At 40.7% G+C, this 24,782-nt stretch overlaps 1 protein-coding gene across 1 annotated transcript; it reads left to right on the top strand.

Moving 5' to 3' along the window:
- Nucleotides 1–5,748: 5,748 nt before the first annotated feature.
- Nucleotides 5,749–6,288, top strand: LOC104106536 (tryptophan aminotransferase-related protein 2-like). The gene has a single exon (XM_009615101.1). The coding sequence runs from the start codon at nt 5,749–5,751 to the stop codon at nt 6,286–6,288; it is 540 nt and encodes a 179-aa protein (XP_009613396.1).
- The last annotated feature ends 18,494 nt before the right edge of the window (nt 6,289–24,782 follow it).

Raw genomic sequence — 24,782 nt, 5'->3', positions numbered from 1 at the left:
TCTAGTGGCCTAGTGGGCACAAATGCGAGATTATTGCGGGGACTTAGGTGAGCTACATTCCACATTACGAGTCCGCGGCCAGCAGAGCAGAGTCTCCTTCAAAGTATTTATATTTTCCTGTCCAATTTGTATTCCGGACAGATGTCGTATTTTATTTTATATTCCTAGTTGATGCTCATGCACTTGTGACACCAGAATTTGGGCGATTATGAGTTGCACTGTGTTGGAAATTTTAAAGATATTATTATTTATTTTGTAAACTTCATCTTTTACTATTTAATTGAAGGAAATATGAATTTAGAAATATTAAAAATGAAAACCAAATTAAGTATTTATTTTTGTCTTGCCTGACCGCGGTGTCCGGCGCTATCACAACCTTTAATGAATTTTGGCTCATGACAACGAGGCTATGACAAGACACATACGTGAACAACCTGTACAAGTATATACATATACGAAGAAATAATAAACACAGTAATTAACAATTTACAAATGTGGGAGGGAATATGTGAAAGGGAAAGATATAATTTATTCTAGCAGGAGAAGTGTCACGTAACAACCAAATAATTCACCATCCTTCGTGCTTTTACTCTCATCCTTCCCATGAAATGATAAATAAATAATATGAATGATACGGCATCACCCTTCGTGCTTTAGCACTCTTTCTTGCCACAGTATGATGAATAAATAATTTAAATGGCACGGCCTCACCCTTCGTGTTTTAACTCTCTTCCTCACTTTAAAAATCAATAAATAATAATGTGAAAATGGCACGGTATCACCCTTCGCACTTTTACACTCTTCCTCAACACAACAATGATACTATAAATAAAATAAATGGTACGACATCACCCTTCGTGCTTTTATACTCTTCCTTACCATGAAAATAATAATATAATTTTAGCATAGTATTGTAAATGTGGGGATTTATACTCATCAATCAATTTAATGCCAGAATATTGACCTCACCTTCCAAAACATTCAATAATAATTAAATTAACAATAATTTCATTAATAATGATCAAATAAATAATAATAAACTTAAGCATGAATATCTTAATTAAATAGGTAATTATTCACAAAGAACAAATTCCACCTGCATGCTTTGACTCAAGCGCAATGCATAAGTACTCGTCACTTTACATATACGTTATACCCGCACATTTAAATCATGTAGCAAACAAGTCCTATTCCTTCAAGTCAAGGTTAACCACGAAACTTATTTTACTTTGCAACCAACTCAAGATTCCAATAAACCTTTGCCTCGCAAATTGGTGTACGAATGCCTCGAATCAAGTCACAAACAATTAAATATACTCAACACGAATTATAGGAATAAATTCCATATGAAATTGTTAATTTTCCGAATTAAAATTTCAAAAGTCAACTAAAAGTCAATAGTGGGGCTCATATCTCGAAACCCAAAAAAACTCACAAAATCCTAACACCCGTTCTGAGACGAGTCCAATCATACAAAACCTATCGAATTCCGACATCAAATGACCCTTTAGATCCTAAATTTTCGTTTTTGAAAAGATTGACAAAAATCTCGATTTCTTCCATTTAAATCTGAAATAAATGATCAATATAACCATATATTTATGAAATATAATCACTTTAGGATATAGAACACTTACCCAAGTCGAATTCGTGAAAAACTCCTTCGGAATCTCCCAAATTAGAGACTTAAAACTTAAAAATGAGTAAAAATGGCAAACTTCCGATTTTAAGCATTTTGTCCAGTATTTTCCTTTAGCCGAGGGCCTATCGGAAATAATCTCTCTACCCTTCCAGGTTAAGGGTAAGGTTGCGTACATCCTACCCTCCCCAGACCTCACTTGTGGGATTATACTAGGTTGTTGTTGTTGTCCAGTATTTTCGCATATGCGGACATATTTTTCATATCTGCGAGCTCGTTTTTGCGAGACAAAGCTCGCATTTGCAGAACAAGACAGCCAAGTAGAGGACTGCATCTGCGGACCTTCACGTCGCGGAAGCGACTGCGCAGAAGCGCGAAGGAAGTCGCAAAAGCATGAAAGATCACATCTGCGATCATAGCACCGCAGAAGTGGGCATCGCACCTACGTCCCAAGCTTCGGAGAAGCGATGCTTCTCCCCTGGTCTCAAAGTAGCAGAAGCAACACTGCCTCAGCAGAAGTGATCACTGACCTGCGGTCACAATTGTGCATGTGCGACACACCAGAACCATACGTGTGTTCTTGACAAAAAATGGTACGAAACTCGTGCGAAACTCACCCAAACCTCTCGGAACCCCTTTCGAATATTCCAACAAGTCCTGTAACATAATACAGACTTACTCGGGGTCTCAAATCACGTCAAATAACATCGAAATTTACGAATCACACCTCGATTCGGACTTATGAGTTTCAAATTTTTCAATTTACAAAACTCGTGCCGAACCGTATTAAACGAATCTGGAATGACTTCAAATTTCATAGGCAAGTCCCAAATGATATAACAGAGATATTCCAACTCACAGAATCGAAATTAGAGCCGGATATCAATAAAAGTTAATTTGTGGTCAAACTTTGAAATCTTTAAGCTTTCAAACTTCTAATTTTTAATAAATGGCGATAACTCAAGTTAGAGACCTCCAAATTAAATTTCGGGCATACGCCCATGTCCCAAATCATTATATGGACCTACCAGAACTATTATTTGAAGGTTCATTATTTGTTCCAGAACAATAAAATCTTTGATTCTTGAATATTAAGTACCATGTAGATCTTCTTTCCTTTGGAAGTGCATTTTGAGATTATTTCCTTTGCTTCCTCGTACTTCTTTCCTTTTCTGTCTTTCTTTTGCCAACTTAGGTGCAGTCTTTTCCATACTTCTATAAACCTTCTAGATTTCTATTTCAAACTTCTTCCATCGAGCATAACTTTCTAACCTATGAAGTTGCTTACACACCTATTGCTAGCTGTTGTATACTTCTAAATCCTTGAGGACTTGTGCCGATTTCCTTATTTGTTGTATTTGGGCAGCATATCAATAAGAGAGCTGATCTCTTTTGTATCTTCATATGAGTCCATCTCATAATACTTTGTTTCCATATTCGTCTGGATCTTCTTAAACAAATAAACTTGGACAGTATCTCTTATTTAATAAAACAGTTGATCTTTTTTTGTAACTTCATGTAATTTCATCTCATATTTTCTTTCCATATTCTTCTGGATTTTCAGCAAATTCTTCTTCATTAAATAAGCATGTACCAATAATAAATTTATACCAAGTAAATATTCTTTAATTAAAACTTATATTGGTTTGGTATCATCAAAATTAATATGTGAACAGAGGCGGATTCTAAATTTTAAAACAAAACACTACTTTGAGCGGGAATCGAACCCCCATCTTTCCTAGCAAACCCACAACCCTTACCGTTGAACCAAGACTCCTTTTGTTATTGGGTTCGGCAGTATATATTTATATAGATTTAGTAAATATTTCAATACAAATACAGAGTTTCGGAAAAAGTCACTGGGTTCGCCCGAACCCGCACCCACTACTGTAGCTCCGCCCCTGTATGTGAAACCTTGGAGTTAACAATATTTGTCCATACGGTTGCAACCTTGCATACACCATATCACCAACTGTGAATTCCCTGAAAGACCTTATTATCAGCATGTGCCTTCATCCCGGACTGAGCGACTGTTAGGTGATGCTTCAGAATCCTAATAGTGCTTTCTCTAGATTGCAAACTCCTGTCAACTTTGTCCATCATAGAGCTGTAGGGAATATAAGGCATGCGAATTGGGGTTTTTTGACCTTACTGCTCCATCATATAATTGTTGTAGTATTTCCTTTCTCAATTCTTTATCTACACCAACCACTATCCTTCCATTCCTGTAAAGCACCCCACCCCTCAACAAATAAAGGGGGTTTATCATGGGATTTTGTTGTAGTCGCTGCATGAGTTGTTGCAGGTGAGCATCAGCAATATAGGAAGTTCTGATCCTCTCAACAAAGTCAGAAGAGACATGGGATATGGTGTGAAACTGAACTTCTATTGTAGGTAATCTAGACAAATTATGTGTTTTAATTGTTATTTGACATTTAGCATATTAAATATTAAACTGCTTTTTTTCTCCCTGATTTTTATAATAATTTGCTATTTGTCATTGTTTCTTTCATAATTAAATCATAATTGTTGTATGCTTGTTGTCTTATAATTTTATATTAATTGTTGTATTTATTGGGGAAATTTCTTCTATAAGAATTGATTGAAATGGATATATTGGAGGATTGGGTTGCACGCCGCAACAGACTTATTAAAAAGTTAATATTGGAGGATCGGGTTGCATGCCGCAACAGACTTATTAAAAGTTAATATTGGAGGATCGGGTTGCACGCCACAACAGACTTATTAAAAGTTAATATTGAGGGATCGGATTGCACGCCGCAACAGACTTATTAAAAGTCAATATTGGGGGATCGGATTGCACGCCGCAATAGACTTATTGAAAAGTCAATACTAGGGGATCGGATTGTACGCCGCAACAGACTTATTTAAAAGTCTATATATATACTTGATTGAAATAAATATATGATAGACTTGATTAAAAGGAAAATATTGGGAGAGCGGGCTACACGCTGCAACAGAATTGAATGTGAATATATTGTGAGAGCGGGTTGTACGCTGCAACAGAATTGGTTGAAATAATAATGGATTATGACTGCTGGGTTGACTTCAATTATTATAAATGAGTTATCTGATTTATTTCTATTATTTGTGGTTGTTATTAATATTGCGTACAAGTTAATGTAAGTGAACCGCTTTAGCCTCGTCACTACTTCGTCGAGGTTAGGCTCAGCACTTACCAGTACATGGGGTCGGTTGTACTGATACTACACTCTGCACTTCTTGTATAGATTTTGGAGTTGGTCCCAGCAGCGTACCATAGACTTTCTTGGATTTCAGCTACCAGAGGAGACTTGAGGTATAACTGCATGGCGTCCGCAGTTCTGAAGTCTCTATCTATTTTACCTTAGTTGTGTGTTTATTCCCAGACAGCTTTATTTTATTCAGACCTTTATTTATATTTATTCTAGAAGCTCGTGCACTTTTGTCACCAATTCTGGGATGGTATTTAGACACCGTTATTTTATGGATTATTTCACTATATTTCAAACTTTGCTTCCGCTTTGTTTCCTTGATTATTAATAATTTAAAAATTATTTAAAAATTGGCTAATATTATTCTAACGTTGGCTTTCCTAGCAAGTGAAATATTAGGCCTCATCATGGTCCGAAGGAGGGAATTTCGGGGCGTGACAGAGCTTTAGTAGAAAATATGAATGGACTTTAGGGCATTTGCCAAAGCTCTTCAATTCTGCATTAACAACCAAATTGAAGTTCAGGCAGCATTCTATGCTCTTAATTGGTGTAAGCAAAACAATGTAACCAACTGCATCCTAGAGATGGATTCTCTTATGACTGTCAATATAATAAAGGGTGTTTATAAACCTCATTGGGAGCTTACAGATGACATCAAGTACATGACTCAAATTGCACAATCCTTGAACATAGAAGTCCATCATTGCTACAGAGAAGGAAATGAAACTGCTGATGCCTTAGCCAAATTTGGAGCCAACTCGCAAATTTCTACAGAGGCAAGGATTTTCTCTCAAGTTTTTGAATTACCACCTGAAGCAAGATGAGCTTATCAAATGGATAAAGCACAATTCCCATGCTTTAGAATTAGGCATATGAGGAGCGGTGCAAACTCTAATGGTGACTGTTGCTGATCCAGTAATGTATGAATCATACTGGCAAAAGATGGGCAACATGTGTGATATTACATTCAGTGGTTATCAATCATTGAGTTATTTTGCTAATGCCAAGTACTTGTGCTGGTTCTTGGAGCCAAAACGAGAAGAAGAGATCAAGAAGCTGCACAATGTGTTTGGAAATGCAGTTATGGATGATCATTACGTCGTCGTTGGGACAGGATCAAGCCAGCTTATTCAGGCTGCACTCTATGCTCTTTCTCCTACAGATGAACCTGAACCAATCAGTGTAGTTTCAGCTGCACCTTTCTATCCAGAAGTGACTGATTTTGTGCGTTCAGGGCTGTACAAATGGGCAGGAGTTGCAAGAAATTTTGAGAAAGATGGACCATATATTAAGTTCATTACATCTCTAAATAACCCATATGGGTTTACTCGAGAGATTGTAGTTAATGGAGTTCAAGGGACATTAATTCATGATTTTGCTTATTATTGGCCACAGTACACTGCTATTACCTCTCCTGCTACAAACATGTATTAATACGATTGACATTATGGCAAGACTTTATTGATTTTACATCCAAAAGTGTGTACTACATTAAGGATAAGGAAAGGAATGAATATCAATAGAGGACGTTGATCTATGACGCAAAATTTAAGGTTGGGAGGAAACACCAAAGGTATGGCGTGGATTTCATTCCCAAATCTGTTACCAACCTTTTTCGCCAAGGAGTGTCTATTTTCTTTGGCATCAGCTGTGGGTAAGCCTCTTCATCTTGATATGGCTACAATTAATAAAAGGAGACCTAGTTATGCGCGAGTGAAAGTTCTTGTTGATCTTCTAGCTGACTTACCTAAGAAGGTACGTATGGATATCGAGAATGAGGCAACTGGAGAAGTGAGGACTGAATGGGTGTCCATTAAATATGATTACCTGTCCTAATATTGTAAAGAATGCAAATTGCAGGGCCACGACATGATTGGGTATCACGACCCAAATTAACCCTCCGTAAGGTGTCGTAACGACACCTAGCCTTTACGACTAGGTAAGCCTAATATTATAAAAAATGTAAAGAAAACACAACATTTTAAAGATAAACAACATATTGTGAATAACCAAAAGTAGTACCACTCGGCATATACAAAATAATTTTCCAAAACCCGAAATATCACTAAGTCACAAGCTGCTATAATCTATGTAGCTCTATACAAAAGTATGAAGATAATAAGGAAAATCTCTAAGCGAGGGAGTAGAAGGGGACTCTGAGGATCAGCGGATGCAAGTAGAAGTACCTTGAAGTCTCCTAGAATCAGCAGCACGCACTAACCCCGAGGCTGATAGCTCGCACCTGGATCTGCACATGAAAACATGTGCAGGAAAGGGCATGAGTACACCAAAATGGTATCCAGTAAGTGCCAAGCCTAACCTCGGTCGAGTAGTGACGAGGTCAGGTCAAGGCCCTTCCGGAGTAAATATAATAAATTAAATATTAAAAGATATAAGTAAGGTTTACGGTAACACAGTTAAAGAAATTCTCGAAAATTTAATAGTTAAGGGAGCCCTCGGCTCAGAACAAGGTAAACATAATGGGAAATCTCCCGAGATACCGTCCTGTAGTTCCGAATGAATATACAGTACAGGGAGATCTCCCGGAATATGTCTGTAGTCCTAAAGTAAATATGCAGTATTGGGGGATCTCCCGGAATACATCCGTAGTCCCAAAATGAATATGCAAGACAGGGGGGGATCTCCCGGAATACGTCCGTAGTCCCAATTTAAATATGCAACGCAAGATAAAATGGCAGGTAAGGCATTGAGTTGTACCGTTTATACATAACACAGATAAGGAAAGTAGGGACTTAACTAAGCATGGCGCACAGAATGTCAGATAGGAAGTTAAAACACGTAATCATGCTTCTCTAGTCTAAGCTGAACAATTAAACAAATTAGTGCAATTTAATAAGGGAAAGACAGTTTATGATTTAGAAAGGAAAAATAGAATTTTTTGCAATAATAGCCCATGTACGTACTCATCACCTCATGTACACGGCGCCCACACCTCAATTAATATCAAACATCCTAAGGGGAAAGTCCCCAACACAAGGTTAGGTAAACCACTTACCTCGAACGCTCAAATCAACTTGATATCAAGTTCTTGCCACTAATATCCGACTCCAAATGGCCTGAATCTATTCAAATTAATTGCATAATGTAAATATAACTACAAGTAACTAATTTAACTAATTAATTTGAAGCTAAAGCGTGAAGTTAGAAAAAATACCCAAAAGGTCTCCCTGGGCCCACGTCTTGGAATCGGGTAAAAATTATAAATTATGAACACCCATTCACTCACGAGCTCACTCGTCCAAAAATTATCCAATTCCGACACTTATAACTCGATCAAAACCCAAAAAATCAATTGGGGAACTTTCCCCCCAAATTCCCACTCTTTCACTCAAATCCCTTAATTAAATGAGGAAAATTGCTATAGATTAATGAAATATACACGAATTAGAGTTAAGAATTGTTACCCACTGATTTGCTCTTAAAACTCCTTGCAAAATCGCCTTCTCCCGAGATAAAATTCGAATTGGTGAAAAATGGGGAATGAACCCTCGAATCTGCCTCTTTAACCCAGTGATTTCCGCACCTGCGGACAAAATCATCGCAGGTGCGAAGGTCACTTATCCGGGCTGGGGCTGCATCTACGGCCATTTCTCGCACCTGAGGATACAGCACCTATGGTCCAAATCGGCGCATCTGCACATTTCACTAAGGCAGTCAGGCTCCGCACCTGCGCCCACGCCTCGCACCTGCGGGCTCGCAGGTGCGGTCAAACTTGCGCACCTGCGCTCCATCACCATCCCCACCAGTTCTGCATCTGCACACTCTCTCCGCACCTGCGTCTCACGCACCTGCGGCCTCCCTTCCATAAGTGCGAAACACCAGAACCAGCAAAGCCACTAGATTTTGTTTTAAATAAGTCCAATTTCATTCCGTTAAGCATCTGAAACACACCCGAGGCCCCCGAGAGCTCAACCAAACCTACCAACCAATCCTATAACACCATGCGAATATAGTCGAGCCTTCAAACCACATCAAACAACACCAAAACCATGAATTAAGCACGGATTCAAGCCTAAGAATTTAGAACTTTTTCCAAATTCTACAAACGACTCAGAACCACATCAAATCTAGTCCGAATGACCTCAAATGTTACACACAGGTCACAAATGACACTACAAACCTACAACCACTTTCGGAATTCCATTCCAAGCACGATATCAAAATTTCCACTATCGGTCGAAATCGCCGAAAAATTAACTTTCGCCAATTCAAGCCTAAATCTACTACAGACCTCCAAAACACATTCCGGACGCGCTCCTAACCCCAAAATCACTCAACGGAGTCGATGGAATTCCATTCTGGATCCATCTTCACACAGTTTTGACTACGGTCCAAATTCTAAGACTTAAGCTCTCATTTAGGGACTATGTGTCCCAAAACACTCCGAAACTCAAAAACAATCATCCCGGCAAGTCACAATAGCCGAATTAGATATGGTGAAAGCAGTTAATAGGGGTTCGGGGCTCTAACTCTTAAAATGACCGCTCGGGTCGTTACATCCTTCCCCTCTTAAAACAATCATTCGTCCTCGAACAAGTATAAAGACATACCTGAAACTGTGAAAAGATAAGGGTACTGGCTGCGCATATCCTGCTCGGTCTCCTAAGTCGCCTCCTCGACCGGCTGACCCTCCAATGAACCTTCACGGAAGCAATGCTCTTTGATCTTAGCCTTCTGACCTGCCTGTCTAAAATAACCACTGGCTCCTCAACATAAGATAGATCCTTGTCCAATTGAACTGAGCTAAAATCTAACACATAGGACAGATCACCGTGATACTACCGGAGCATAGAAACATGGAATACCGGATGAACTCCTGCTAGACTGGGAGGCAGGGCGAGCTCATAAGCAACCTCCCTAACTCGATGCAACACCTTAAATTGACCAATGAACCTTGGGCTCATCTTGCCCTTCTTTCCAAACCTCATAACGCCCTTCATAGGAGAAACTCGGAGCAAGACTCGCTTGCCAACCATGAATGCCACATCGCGAACTTCCGGTCTGCATAACTCTTCTGTCTGGACTTGGCTGTGCGAAGTCTATCCTGAATCACCTTCACCTTTTCCAAGGCATCCTGAACCAAGTCTTACCCAATAATCTGGCCTCGCTGGGCTCGAACCAACCTACTGGGGACCGATACCGCCTACCGTACAGAGCCTCATACGGTGTCATCTGAATGCTGGACTGATAACTGTTGTTGTAAGCAAACTCCGCAAGTGGAAAGAACTAGTCCCAAGCACCCCCAAAATTTATCACACACGCACGAAGCATATCCTCTAATATTTGAATAGTGTGCTCGGACTGCCCGTCCGTCTGAGGGTGAAATATTGTGCTCAACGCAACCCTAGTACCCAACTCATGATGTACAGCTCTCCAGAACCATGATGTAAACTGTGTACCCCAGTTATAGATAATAGATACCGGTACGCCATGAAGCCTAACGATCTCACGGATGTAGATTCGAGCTAGTTGCTAGGAAGAATAGGTAGTCATCACAGGAATGAAATAAGCCGACTAGGTCAGCCTATCCACAATCACCCAAACTGTATCAAACTTCCGCTGAGTCCGTGGGAGACTAACAACGAAGTCCATAGTGATCCGCTCCCATTTCCACTCCGGAATCTCTATCTTCTGAAGCAACCCACCCGGTCGTTGATGCTCATACTTAACCTGCTGGCAATTTAGACATTTAGCCACATACTCTACTATGTCTTTCTTCATCCTCCTCCACCAGTAGTGCTATCTCAAATCCTGGTACATCTTTGCGGCACCGGGATGAGTAGAGTACCGTGAGTTGTAGGCCTCCTTGAGAATCAACTCCCGAAGCCCATCTACACTGAGCACACAGATTCGACCCTGCATCCTCATCACACCGTCATCACCAATAGTCACATCTCTGGAATCACCTCACCGAACCCTGTCCTGAAGAACTAAAAGATGAGGATCATCATACTGGCTCTCCCTGATATGGTCATAAATAGAAGACCGAGCAACCACACAAGCTAATACCCGGCTAGGCTTTGAAATATCCAATCTCACGAACTGGCTGGTTAAGGCCTAAACATCAAAGGCTAAGGGCCTCTCAGCTGCCAGAAGATATGCCAAACTCCCCAAACTCTCTGCCCGGCGAATCAAGGCGTCGGCCACTACATTGGCCCTCCCCGGGTGGTACAATATAGTGATATCATAGTCTTTAAGTAGATCCAACCACCTCCGTTGATGAAAATTAAGGTCCTTCTACCTGAGCAAGTGCTGCAAACTATGGTGATCGGTGTAGATCTCACAAGGAACACCGTACAAATAATGACGCCAGATCTTCAAGGCGTGAACAATAGCTGCTAACTCGAGATCATGGACCGGATAATTCTTCTCATGCACCTTCAACTGTCTAGACGCGTAGGCAATTACCCTACCGTCCTGTATCAATACTGCTCCAAGGCCAATCCTCGAGGCATCATAATAGACAGTGTAGGACCCCGAACCTGTAGGCAATACTAATACTGGAGTTGTAGTCAAAGTTGTCTTGAGCTTCTGGAAGCTCTCCTCGGTCCACCTGAATGGAGCACCCTTCTGGGTCAGCCTGGTCATAAGTGCTGCAATGGATGAAAATCCCTCTACAAAGCGACGGTAATACCCCACCAAACCAAGGAAACTGCGGATCTCCATAGCTGATGACGGTCTAGGCCAACTCTGCACTGCCTCCACCTTCTTGGGATCTACCTTGATCCCATTATAAGACACTATGTGGCCCAAAAATGCCACTGAATCAAGCCAGAATTCACACTTAGAAAATTTTGCATACAACCTCTTCTCCCTCAAAGTCTGAAGCACGTTCCTCAGGTGCTGCTCATGATCTTCCCGAGACCGGAAATATACCAGGATGTCATCAATAAACACAATGATGAAGGAATCAAGATAAGGCCGGAACACACTATGCATCAAATGCATAAAGGTTGCTGGGGCACTGGTGAGCCCAAATGACATGACAAGAAACTCATAGTGACCATATCTGGTCCTGAAAGCAGTCTTCGGGATATCCGGCTCCCGAATCTTCAACTGATGATAGCCAGAACGCAAGTCAATCTTGGAAAACATCCTGGCACCCTTTAACTAATCAAATAAATCATCGATGCGAGGCAAAGGATACTTGTTCTTCACTGTAACCTTGTTCAACTACCGGTAATCAATACATATACGCATAGAACCATCCTTCCTCTTCACAAATAAGACTGGAGCACCCCAAGGTGATACACTGGGCCTAACGAAACCCTTATCAAGCAACTCCTGCAATTGCTCCTTCAACTCAAGAGGAGCCATACGGTAAGGAGGAATAGATATGGGCTGAGTGCCCGGCAACAAATCAATGCCGAAATCAATATCTCTATCGGGCGGCATACCCGGAAGATCAGCTGGAAACACATAAGGGAAATCCTTCACTATTGGAACTAACTCAACTGTAGGGGTATCAATACTGACATCTCTCACATAGGCCAAATACGCATCACACCCCTTATCAACCATTCGCTGAGCCTTAAGAAATGAAATGACCCTACGGGGAGTATACTCTAAGGTACCACTCCAGTCTAATCTCGGCAAGCCTGGCATAGCCAGCATCACAGTCTTAGCGTGACAATCAAGAATAGCATAATGGGGGCGACAACCAGTCCATGCCCAAGATAACATCAAAATCTATCATACTAAGTAATAACAAATCAGCTCTGGTCTCAAAACTACTAAGAGCAATCAAACATGACCAATATACGTGGTCCACAACGAGAGAATCTCCCACGGGAGTAGATACATAAACATGGGAACTCAAAGAATCCCGAGATATCCCCAAATGTGGAGCAAAATAAGAAGACACATATGAATACGTAGAGCATGGGTCAAATAATACTGATGCATCCCTATGATAGACAGGGACGATACTTGTGATGACTGAATCTAAAACAATCGCCTCTGAACGGGCTGGAAAGGCATAGTACCTGGCCTGGCCTCCCCCACTAGGGTGACCTCGACCTCCCCGACCTCCACCTCGAGCTGGCTGAGGAGGTGGGGTGGAAGCTGGGCCTGAAAGAATGGTCGGAGGACCCAGTGGAGCACGTGGAGGCTGATAAGTCTGTGAAGGTGCACCCCTCCTAGCTCTAGGGCAATCTCTAACCATGTGAAAAGTCTCACCACACTCAAAACAACCCCTCGGAGGACACGGCGGCTGAGACTGACTCGGACCTGGCTTGCTGGACTGGCCGGTAATAGCACCTCGAGTATGAGGCATACTGGATAATGGCGGTGCATAATAGGGCTCCTGAGGTCTAGGAGGAGCTGGAACACCGCTGGCTGCTGGAAGAGCTGAATGAACAGGGTGACTCACAAAACCCCTAACATAGTGTGCTGCTGGTGCACGAGCTCCTGAATAATGACCAGTCTCTCGAGACCACTTGGCCTCTCTCTCCTCTCTATCCCAGGCGAACATGCTCTCCACTCTCCTGGCAATGCTCACTGGCTGCTGATAAGTGATGTCCATCTCCAACTCCCTGGCCATACTGGTCCGAATACTGGGGTGGAGTCCCTCAATGAAGCGACAAACCCTCTCTCTGACTGTAGCAACCAGAGACGGTGCATGGCGAGCTAACTCACTGAAACGGACTGCATACTCTGACACAGTCATAGCACCCTGACGCAACTGCTCAAACTCTGTGCGCCAAGCATCCCTGAGGCTTTGAGGAACATACTCATGCAAGAATATCTCTGAAAACGGAGTCCAATTGAGTGAGGTTTCCTCATCTGGACTACTCAGCTCATAGGCACGCCACCACTGATATGCCGCTCCCCTCAATTGGAAAGCGGTAAAAGAAACCCCACTCGTCTCCATAATGCCCATAGTGTGGAGAATACGGTGACACTCCTCAAGAAAACCTAGAGCATCATATAAAGCTAGTCCGCTGACAGTAGGTGGGTGGTACTTCTTGTACCTCTCAAGTCTGAGCTCCTCTGCCTCAGAAGTAGCTACCCTGGTCTCATGCTGAACCAGAGCCACTAGGGGCATAGGAATATACTCTGGGGCCTGATCAACCTAGACTCTCTGCTCAGGAGTGCGGGCTGCGGGAGTTTGTGCCCCTCCCCCGACCTGAGATGTAGCGGGAGCTATCGAAAATAGTCCAGCCTGAGCCAGAGTGCTGAACATGCTCATGAACTGAGCTAAAGTCTCCTGGAGGGGTGGAGTAGCAATAGGGATCTCCGGTGCTGGCCCTCCGGCTGGAGCTGCAGGGGGATCCTCTGACACAGCTCTTGCAGGTGCGCGGACTGCACCGTGTGGACGTCCTCTACCCCGACCCCAGCCTCTGACAGCTCTGACAGGGGGCTCGGGTGCCTGATCGTTGGTCCTCCCGATACGGGTCCTCACCATCTGTGAGAAAGAATAGAATAGAATTTTAGAATTTTTGATGTCAATAACTCGCACGACAAGGAGATCAAAGAAATATGATTGCTCTTAACAGTTACATAGCCTCCCGAAGATATGTATGGACGTCTCCGCACCAATCGCGAGACTCTAATAAACCGTCTTGTGACTCGCAACTCCTATGAACCTAGTGCTCTGATAACAACTTATCACGACCCAAATTAATCCTCCGTAAGGTGTCATGATGACACCTAGCCTTTACGACTAGGTAAGCCTAATATTACGAAAAATATAAAGAAAATACAACATTTTAAAGATAAACAGCATATTGTGAATAACCAAAAGTAGTACCACTCGGCATATATAAAATAATTTCCCAAAACCCGGAATATCACTAAGTCACAAGCTGCTATAATCTATGTAGCTCTATAAAAAAAATCTAAAAATAATAAAGAAAATCTCTAAGCGAGGGAGTAGAAGGGGAATCCGAGGATCTGCGGACGCAAGCAGAAGTACCTTGAAGTCTCCTAGAATCAGTAGCATGCACTAACCCCGAGGCTGATCGCTCGCACTTGGATCTGCACACGAAAACATGTACAGGAAAGAGCATAAGTACACCACAATGGTACCCAGTAAGTTCCAAGCCTAACCCCGGAGTAAATATAATAAATTAAACATTAAAACATATAAGTAAAGTTTACGGTAACACAGTTAAAGAAATTCTAGAAAATTTAACAGTTAAGGGAGCCCTTGGCTCAGAACAAGGTAAACACAATGGGGAATCTCCCGGGATACCGTCCCGTAGTTCCGAATGAATATGCAGTATAAGGGGATCTCCCGAAATACGTCCATAGACCCAAAGTAAATATGCAGTACTGGGGGATCTCCCGGAATACGTCCGTAGTCCCAAGTAAATATACAGTGTTGGGGGATCTCCCGGAATACGTTTGTAGTCCCAAAATAAATATGCAAGACAGGGGGATCTCCCGAAATACATCCGTAGTCCCAATTTAAATATGCAATGCAATATGAAATGGAAGGTAAGGCATCGAGTTGTACCGTTTATACAGAACACAGATAAGGAAAGTAGGGACTTAACTAAGCATGGCGCACAAAATGTCAGATTGGCAGTTAAAACACTTAAGCATGCTTCTCTAGTCTAAGCTGAACAATTAAACGAATTAGTGCAATTTAATAAGGGAAAGACAGTTTATGATTTAGAAAGGAAAAACAGAATTTTTGCAATGATAGCCCGTGTACGTACTCATCACCTCACGTACGAGCACGTACACGGCGCCCACACCTCAATTAATATCAAACATCCTAAGGGGAAAGTCCCCAACACAAGGTTAGGGAAACCACTTACCTCGAACGCTCAAATCAACTTGATATCAAGTTCTTGCCACTAATATCCGACTCCAAATGGCCCGAATCTATTCAAATTAATTGCATAATATAAATATAACTACAAGTAACTAATTTAACTAATTAATTTGAAGCTAAAGCGTGAAGTTAGAAAAAATATCCAAAAGGTCTCCCTGGGCCCACATCTTGGAATCGGGTAAAAATTATAAATTATGAACACCCATTCACTCACGAGCTCACTCGTCCAAAAATTATCCAATTCCGACACTTATAACTCGATCAAAACCCAAAAATTCAATTCGGGAACTTTCCCCCCAAATTCCCACTCTTTCACTCAAATCCCTTAATTAAATGAGGAAAATTGATATAGATTAATGAAATATACACGAATTAGAGTTAAGAATTGTTACCCACTAATTTGCTCTTAAAACTCCTTGCAAAATCGCCTTCTCCCGAGCTAAAATTCGAATTGGTGAAAAATGGGGAATGAACCCTCGAATCTGCCTCTTCAACCCAGCGATTTCCGCACCTGCGGACCTAGGACCGCACCTGCAGACAAAATCATCGCAGGTGCGAAGGTCACTTATCCGGGCTGGGGCCGCATATACGGGTATTTCTCGCACCTGCGGATACCACACCTGCGGTCCAAATCGGCACATCTACGCATTTCACTAAGGCAGCCAGGCTCCGCACTTGTGCCCACGCTACGCACCTATGGGCTCGCAGGTGCGGTCAAACTTGCGCACCTGCGCTCCATCACCGGCCCTACCAGTTCCGCATCTGCGCACTCTCTTCGCACCTGCGGCCTCCCTTTCGCAGGTGCGAAACACCAAAACCAGCAAAGGCACCAGATTATTTTTTTCCTAAGTCCAATTTCATTCTATTAAGCATCCGAAACACACCCGAGGCCCCCAAGACCTCAAACAAACCTACAACCAATCCTATAACACCATATGAACTTAGTCGAGCCTTCAAACCACATCGAACAACACCAAAATCATGAATTAAGCATGGATTCAAGCCTAAGAATTTAGAATTTTTTCCAAATTCTACAAACGACGCAGAACCACATCAAATCTAGTCCTAATGACCTCAAATTTTACACACAGGTCACAAATGACACTAAGAACCTACAGCCACTTTCGGAATTCCATTCCGAGCTCGATATCAAAATATTCACTATCGGCTGAAATCGCCAAAAAACTAACTTTCGCCAATTCAAGCCAAAATCTACTACAGACCTCCAAAACACGTTATGGACGCTCTCCTAACCCCAAAATCACTCAACGGAGCTAACAGAGACGAAATTCCATTCCGAATCTATCTTCACACAGTTTTGACTACGGTCCAAATTCTAAGACTTAAGCTCTCATTTAGGGACTAAGTGTCCCAAAACACTCTGAAACTCAAAACTAATTATCCCGGCAAGTTACAATAGCAGAATTAGATATGGGAAAAGCAGTTAATAGGGGTTCGGGGATCTAACGCTTAAAACGACCGGCCGGGTCGTTATATCGAGTATTGGAGGATTCATCCAGAACTAATGGAGAATAAGGCTACTGACCAACAGAATGGGAATGAGGCTGCTAAACAGGTTGAGAATGTTACTGTACCAGCAAATTTAAATCAACAAGGACCTTTACTTATTTTGTCGAGTGGGAAGGTGGTAGGTAATGTGACTGGTAATGTTAGTCCCGCCAATATTGCTATATTTGTAAATAATAATTCTGCAAAATATAAGTTATCGTAATGAAACAGTAATTAATTCCATCCCACTGAATTCACAGTGTTTCCTTAAGGAATTTAATCCCCTCCTAGTACCCAAGGTAATGGATTATTTCCTCCCAGGATAGAATGAATCACACACTCGTGTAGCGGTACTTCAAACCCCAGTGTTTCAGCGAACACAAAGTTCGGTAGCAAATCACACTTACAGTTGCTTTGTTTGAAGTTAAAACAATGCAGAACAAAGGAGTAGAAACTCAGAAAATCGTACGGAAATGCTGAGAGGAAGGAGTGCAATGTATAGCCAAAGTTGAGCGTTTTTCAGTTTTGTTGGTGTTTTTCGTTTTTCGTTCGTGTCTTTCTTCAACAGCTGCTGCACATATATATAGCAGCCAGCTTTGAAGATGAACGACCCTCCATCCTCCATGGTGGAGCATGCACTAGCTTGTTTGTGGAGCAAGTACTTGGCCATGGTGGGAAGAGCATTAGGCGGCTGCTATTGTAGCTGGTGGTCAATACACGGATTGAAAAATATCCGTTACAAATGCGGATAATCTTACGTTAATATTTACTATTAACAAATAAATTTGGTCCAAAAAATTAATCAATCAATCGATCATTTGACCAAATCCAAATCCAAATCCAAATCCGAATCCGAATCCGAATCCAAATCTGAATCCGAATCCGAATCCGAAGCCGTAGCCGTAGCCGTAGCCGAAGCTGAGCCGAGCGACGACGACGACGACGGCGCGAGGCTTGCTTTCTTCTTAACTCTTTAAAAGCTACAAGAAGAGCAATTATATATATACCCACCAAAAATCTTTTCTTCTTCCAATATGGGACAATGTCTCATTGTCAAGAGGGGAAAACTTAAAATTTTACTCAAAAAATTTCATTTTCCCTCCATTTCCCATTCACCCTCATTTTAAGACTATTTCATCTTAAATAACAAAAACCTCAACAATCCCCCACATGAATGGGGAATGGCTATATCACGGAAGTATGCATGGAAAAACTGTGTGATTTGCAAGCAAGGATTAATCGCATCTGGATAAGTAGGTTTCCCTTTGAACTTTTCGTAGTGAACTTATGTCGGATATACTCAGTCAATCGGTAGATTTGATATCTTTGAACCGTCGAACTTTGGTGTATACCTAGACAACCATAAGTCACACAATCAACCCTTAACCGTCTTTGGTTCTCATTGTTGTGTTCGTTTCAGCCATGAACACCGCCTGGTTTCATAAGTACATAGAGAACTGGCCTTACAAAGTTCTCCTTGAAGCAGCTAACACTTCACACTTACATAGGTGATTCCTAAACGTGTCATCCTGTAGATACACTATTTGATATACCCCGTATCAAATTTAGAAATCATTAAAAAGCCTTAATGTTTTATCCTTTGTACTGAACATTGTCTCATCATGAGAACGGACTAAAATTTTATTGACAATGTTGAACCGTCATTAATGACTTTGTTTGATCTCCTTGAACCTAGATCTTGGGATCTCCAGTCTTCTAGGTAGAGTTACCGCCACAATGACTTGTTCTCGGCCATAGCCCCATTCCCCTTGATGATTTCTCAACTACCTCTCTAGTTAGGCCTTTTGTAAGTGGATCCGACACATTATCACTTGACTTTACATAGTCAATCGTGATAATTCCTCTAGAGAGTAATTGCCTAACGGTTTTATGTCTTCGTCGTATATGACGAGATTTACCGTTATACATAACGCTCCCAGCCCTTCCAATTGCCGCTTGACTATCACAATGTATGCATATTGGTGCCAACGGTTTGGGCCAAAATGGAATGTCTTCCAAGAAATTCCGGAGCCATTCAGCTTCTTCACCGGCTTTATCTAAGGCTATGAATTCAGCCTCCATTGTAGAGCGGGCAATACATGTTTGTTTGGACGACTTCCAAGATACCGCTCCTCCACCAATAGTGAATACATATCCACTCGTGGACTTAGAATCAGTTGAACCGGTGATCCAATTTGCATCACAGTATCCCTCAATCACCGCAGGGAAATTACTGTAGTGCAAGTCAAAGTTCTGGGTATGTTCTAAATATCCCAAAACTCGTTTCATTGCCATCCAATGAGATTGGCCTGGATTGCTCGTATATCGACTCAGTTTACTTATAGCACAAGCTATATCTGGTCGTGTACAATTCATGATATACATTAAGCATCCCAACACACGAGCATAATCCAATTGTGATATGCTTTGGCCTTTATTCTTTGCTAATGCAAGATTCACGTCAATTGGAGTCTTTGCAACTTTAAAGCCCAAGTGCTTGAATTTTTCAAGTACTGTCTTAATATAATGAGATTGTGATAATGCCAGACCTTGAGGAGTCTTATGGATCTTAATTCCCAGAATTAAATCAGCAACTCCCAAGTCTTTCATATCAAACTTGCTATTGAGCATACGCTTAGTAGCATTTATGTTGGCAATGTCATTACTCATTATCAGCATATCATCCACATATAGGCAAACAATGACTATGTGATTTGGAACATTTTTAATGTACACACATTTATCACATTCATTTATCTTAAAACCATTTGACAACATTGTTTGGTCAAATTTCGCATGCCATTGTTTGGGTGCTTGTTTTAGTCCGTAAAGAGACTTAACAAGTCTACATACCTTCTTTTCTTTACCTGGAACCACAAACCCTTCAGGTTGTTCCATGTAAATTTCTTCCTCCAACTCTCCATTTAAGAAGGCCGTCTTAACATCCATTTGATGAATTTCAAGACCATACACTGCAGCTAATGCTACTAACATCCGTATGGACGTAATTCTTGTAACTGGAGAGTATGTATCAAAGTAGTCTAGACCTTCTCGTTGTCTATACCCTTTGACTACGAGTCTTGCCTTGAATTTATCAATAGTGCCATCATCATTGATTTTTCTCTTAAAAATCCATTTAGAACCCAAAGGTTTATTTTCAGGAGGAAGATCAACCAATTCCCATGTATGGTTGTTCAATATGGATTCTATTTCACTATTGACTGCCTCTTTCCAAAACAATGATTCCGAAGAAGTCATAGCTTCTTTAAATGTTTGAGGCTCATTCTCCAATAAGAAAGTCACAAAATCTGGTCCAAATGAAGTAGACGTTCTTTGACATTTACTACGTCTTGGATCCTCCTGATTACATGTACTTTCTTTTGTTTCTTCCCGAGGTCGTTTAGATCCTTCACCAAACGACTCACATTCCTTTTTATACGGATATATATTTTCAAAGAACTCAGCATTATCTGATTCTATAACCGTATTATTATGAATGTCGGGATTTTCTGATTTATGAACCAGAAATCGATATGCTTTACTATTTGTCGCATATCCTATGAAAACACAATCAACGGTTTTCGGTCCTATCTTTACCCTTTTAGGTTTAGGAACTTGCACTTTTGCCAAACACCCCCACACTTTAAAATAATTCAAGTTGGGCTTCCTTCCTTTCCATTTTTCATATGGAATGGATTGTGTTTTGCTATGGGGAACTCGATTTAATATTTGATTAGCCGTAAGAATGGCTACCCCCCACAAGTTCTGTGGCAAACCAGAACTTATCAACAATGCGTTCATCATCTCCTTTAATGTGCGATTCTTTCTTTTCGCAATCCCATTAGATTGGGGCATGTAAGGGGCTGTTGTTTGATGAATAATTCCATATTCTAAACATATTTCTTCAAAAGGAGATTCATATTCACCACCCCTATCACTTCTTATCATTTTTACTTTCTTGTTAAGTTGCATTTCAACTTCATTTTTGTATTGCCTGAATGCGTCTATTGCTTTCATCTTTACTATTCAGTAAGTAAACATAGCAATATCGAGTACCATCGTCAATAAAAGTTATGAAATACTTCTTTCCACCGCAAGATGGTATTGACTTCATGTCACAAATATCTGTGTGAATTAAGTCTAAAGGATTTGAATTCCTTTCAACTGACTTATAAGGATTTTTAACATACTTAGATTCCACACATGTTTGACATTTTGATTTTTCGCATTCAAACTTAGGCAGTACTTCCAAGTTAATCATTTTTTGCAAGGTTTTATAATTGACATGATCCAAACGTACATACCATAAATCATTTGACTCAAGTAAGTAAGAAGAAGCTGAAGTATTATTATTATTTTCCACAACCATTATATTTAGATTGAAAAGGCCCTCGGTGAGGTAACCTTTTCCTACAAATATTTCATTCTTACTTATGACAACCTTGTTGGACACAAAAACGCACTTAAAACCGTGCTTAACAAGAAGTCCAGTAGAGACTAAATTCTTTCTCATTTAGGGAACATGAAGGACATTATTCAAAGTCATGACCTTGCCAGAAGTCATTTTCAGAAATATCTTCCCATATCCTTCAACTTTTGTTGTTGAAGCATTTCCCATATAAACTGTCTCTCCGGGTCCAGCAGGAGCATAAGTAGCAAAAGCTTCTCTAACTGCACAAACATGGCGAGTGGCTCCTGAATCAAACCACCACAGTTTAGGATTTTCCACCAAGTTACATTCAGAAAGCATGGCACACAAGTTATCACCATCATCATGCTTTACTACCATGTTTGCTTGACCCCTTTTCTTATCTTTCTTCGAAGCACGACACTCTGTAGATTTGTGTCCCATTTTCCCACAGTTGTAGCAGTTTCTACTGAACCGCTTCTTGTTTGGGTTGTATTTCGGACCAGAAGCCTTCTTCCTCTTTTTGTTATCTTCAACAATATTTGCTCCCATTATTGTTGAATTTCCACGGCCTCTCCTTTCAGCAGCTTCATTGTCCTCTTCGATTCTCAACCGAACAATGAGATCTTCAAGGGACATTTCCTTTCGTTTGTATTTTAAATAATTTTTGAAGTCCTTCCACAACGGAGGCAACTTCTCAATCATTGCTGCTACTTGGATTGCTTCATTGATGACAAGACCTTCAGCAAGTAGATCATGAATAATCACTTGCAATTCCTGGACTTGGGTAATAACAGACTTGCTATCTACCATTTTGTAGTCAAAAAATTTTGCGGCAACGAATTTCTTCATCCCGGCATCTTCAGTTTTATATTTCTTTTCAAGCGCATTCCACAATTCTTTTGACGTCTCCACGCCACTGTATACATTATACAGATTATCATCCAGTCCGCTAAGAATATAATTCTTGCATAAAAAATCAGAATGCTTCCACGCTTCAATCACGATAAAGCGTTCATTCTCTGGAGTTTTATCTGGCAGATCAGGAACATCTTCCTTGATGAACTTCTGTAGACATAATGTAGTTAAGTAGAAGAACATCTTCTGCTGCCAGCGCTTGAAATCAATCCCGAAAACTTTTTCGGGTTTTTCTGCCGGTGCCAACGCCGGTGTTCGGCTTGTCGATGCGTTGGCAGTCACCGTCGGAACAGCTTGGTTTTCGCTTTCAGTTGTCATTTTTTTTCTGTAAAAGAATGACAAAAACAAACGTTTAATAAATATTTTCAAACTGGAGTAAAAATCACGTAGATTTTAATCTCCAACAAAACGCCACGAAGGCTTTACTCTCCAAAATGGGAGTACACAAAATCACAAAGATTTTAGTTTACAGAATAATAAGAATAACACAAATATAGAAATAAATATTAAATTCCTTAAGATTGTTAGTCCCGCCAATATTGCTGTATTTGTAAATAATAATTCTGCAAAATATAAATTATCGTAATGAAACAGTAATTAATTCGAGCCCACTGAATTCACAGTGTTTCCTTAAGGAATTTAATCCCCTCCTAGTACCCAAGGTAATGGATTATTTCCTCCCAGGATAGAACGAATCACACACTGGTGTAGCGGTACTTCAAACCCCAGTGTTTCAGCGAACACAAAGTTCGGTAGCAAATCACACTTGCAGTTGCTTTATTTGAAGTTAAAACAATGCAGAACAAAGAAGTAAAAACTCAGAAAATCGTATGGAAATGCTGAGAGGAAGGAGTGCAATGTATAGCCAAAGTTGAGCGTTTTTCAGTTTTGTTGGTGTTTTTCGTTTTTTGTTTTTCGTTCGTGTCTTTCTTCAACAGTTGCTGCACATATATATAGCAGCCAGCTTTGAAGATGAATGACCCTCCATCCTCCATGGTGGAGCATACACTAGCTTGTTTGTGGAGCAAGCACTTGGCCATACATGGATTGGAAAATATCCCGTTACAAATGCGGATAATCTTACGTTAATATTTACTATTAACAAATAAATTTGGTCCAAAAAATTAATCAATCAATCGACCGAATCCGTAGCCGAGCGACGACGACGACGCGAGGCTTGCTTTCTTCTTTAACTCTTTAAGAGCTACAAGAAGAGCAATTATATATATACCCACCAAAAATCTTTTCTTCTTCCAATATGGGACAATGTCTCATTGTCAAGAGGGGGAAACTTAAAATTTTACTTAAAAAATTTTATTTTACCTCCATTTCCCATTCACCCTCATTTTAAGACTATTTCATCTTAAATAACAAAAACTTCAACACTAATGGTAAGGAATAATAGGGATAATCGTACTAAAAAGGTTATTAATCAGAAAGAAGCCCAACCAACTACTGTAAAAGAAATAGTTGCAATCAACCAAGGTGCAGGGCAGCAGGTACAAGTAGGAAATAAATTCGCAGTGTTGGAAGTTGAGGAAGTTGTGAATGATGATGTTAATGTGGTGCAAAAGCAGTTGCAAGCTAATGAGAATGCTGGTGCGATTCAGAAGAATGGGGCAGATCCTCAGGCTAATAATCAATTTGGCTCTAGTAGCAGATGGTAGTATTCGAAGTCCATTAAATAGTCCAGTTTCTACTGGAAAAACATTAAATCCAGCAGCTCCAAAATTCAATCCAATTTCTACTGGGATTGGGGTGTCAATCGAAGGTAACAAAGGTAGTGCAGGTATCAAAGAAAAGGAAAATATCGCTGCAAATAAGGAATCTACATCACAATGAGTACAAAGAACATTTGGTGATAATCTAGTTGTTTCCAATACATCTTGCCAAGAAATACCATTTCAAGACTCACTCGATGCAAATACTTTAATAAAAGAATCTGGAAAAATTCAGTTGGGTGAAGGCAAGTTATGGACTGATCAAATTGAGGAGGACTCAGAAGAAGGTGAATGTTTGGGAGATGAAGATGATAGTGAAGATCTGGACATAGCTGAAGATGATCAAGATGGAGAAGAGGAACAAAGTATGAATGGACAAGGTTTACAAGCTGTGATAGCACATAATGAAAATCAACAGATTGTTGAAGCACCAAAAATGCCTGAAAGAGCAGAACAAAATCTGCAGATACAGAACACTGGCCTTAAATCCCCTGAAGCTACATTGAATCCTAATAAGATTAATGATCAATTGTTGAATTATCCTGGGGGCCCTACAGGGGATAAAAAT

This window comes from Nicotiana tomentosiformis, chromosome 2 (genome assembly GCF_000390325.3).
Source record: "Nicotiana tomentosiformis chromosome 2, ASM39032v3, whole genome shotgun sequence".
NCBI classification, from domain to species: domain Eukaryota; kingdom Viridiplantae; phylum Streptophyta; class Magnoliopsida; order Solanales; family Solanaceae; genus Nicotiana; species Nicotiana tomentosiformis.
This window is presented reverse-complemented; position numbering and strand designations above follow the sequence as displayed.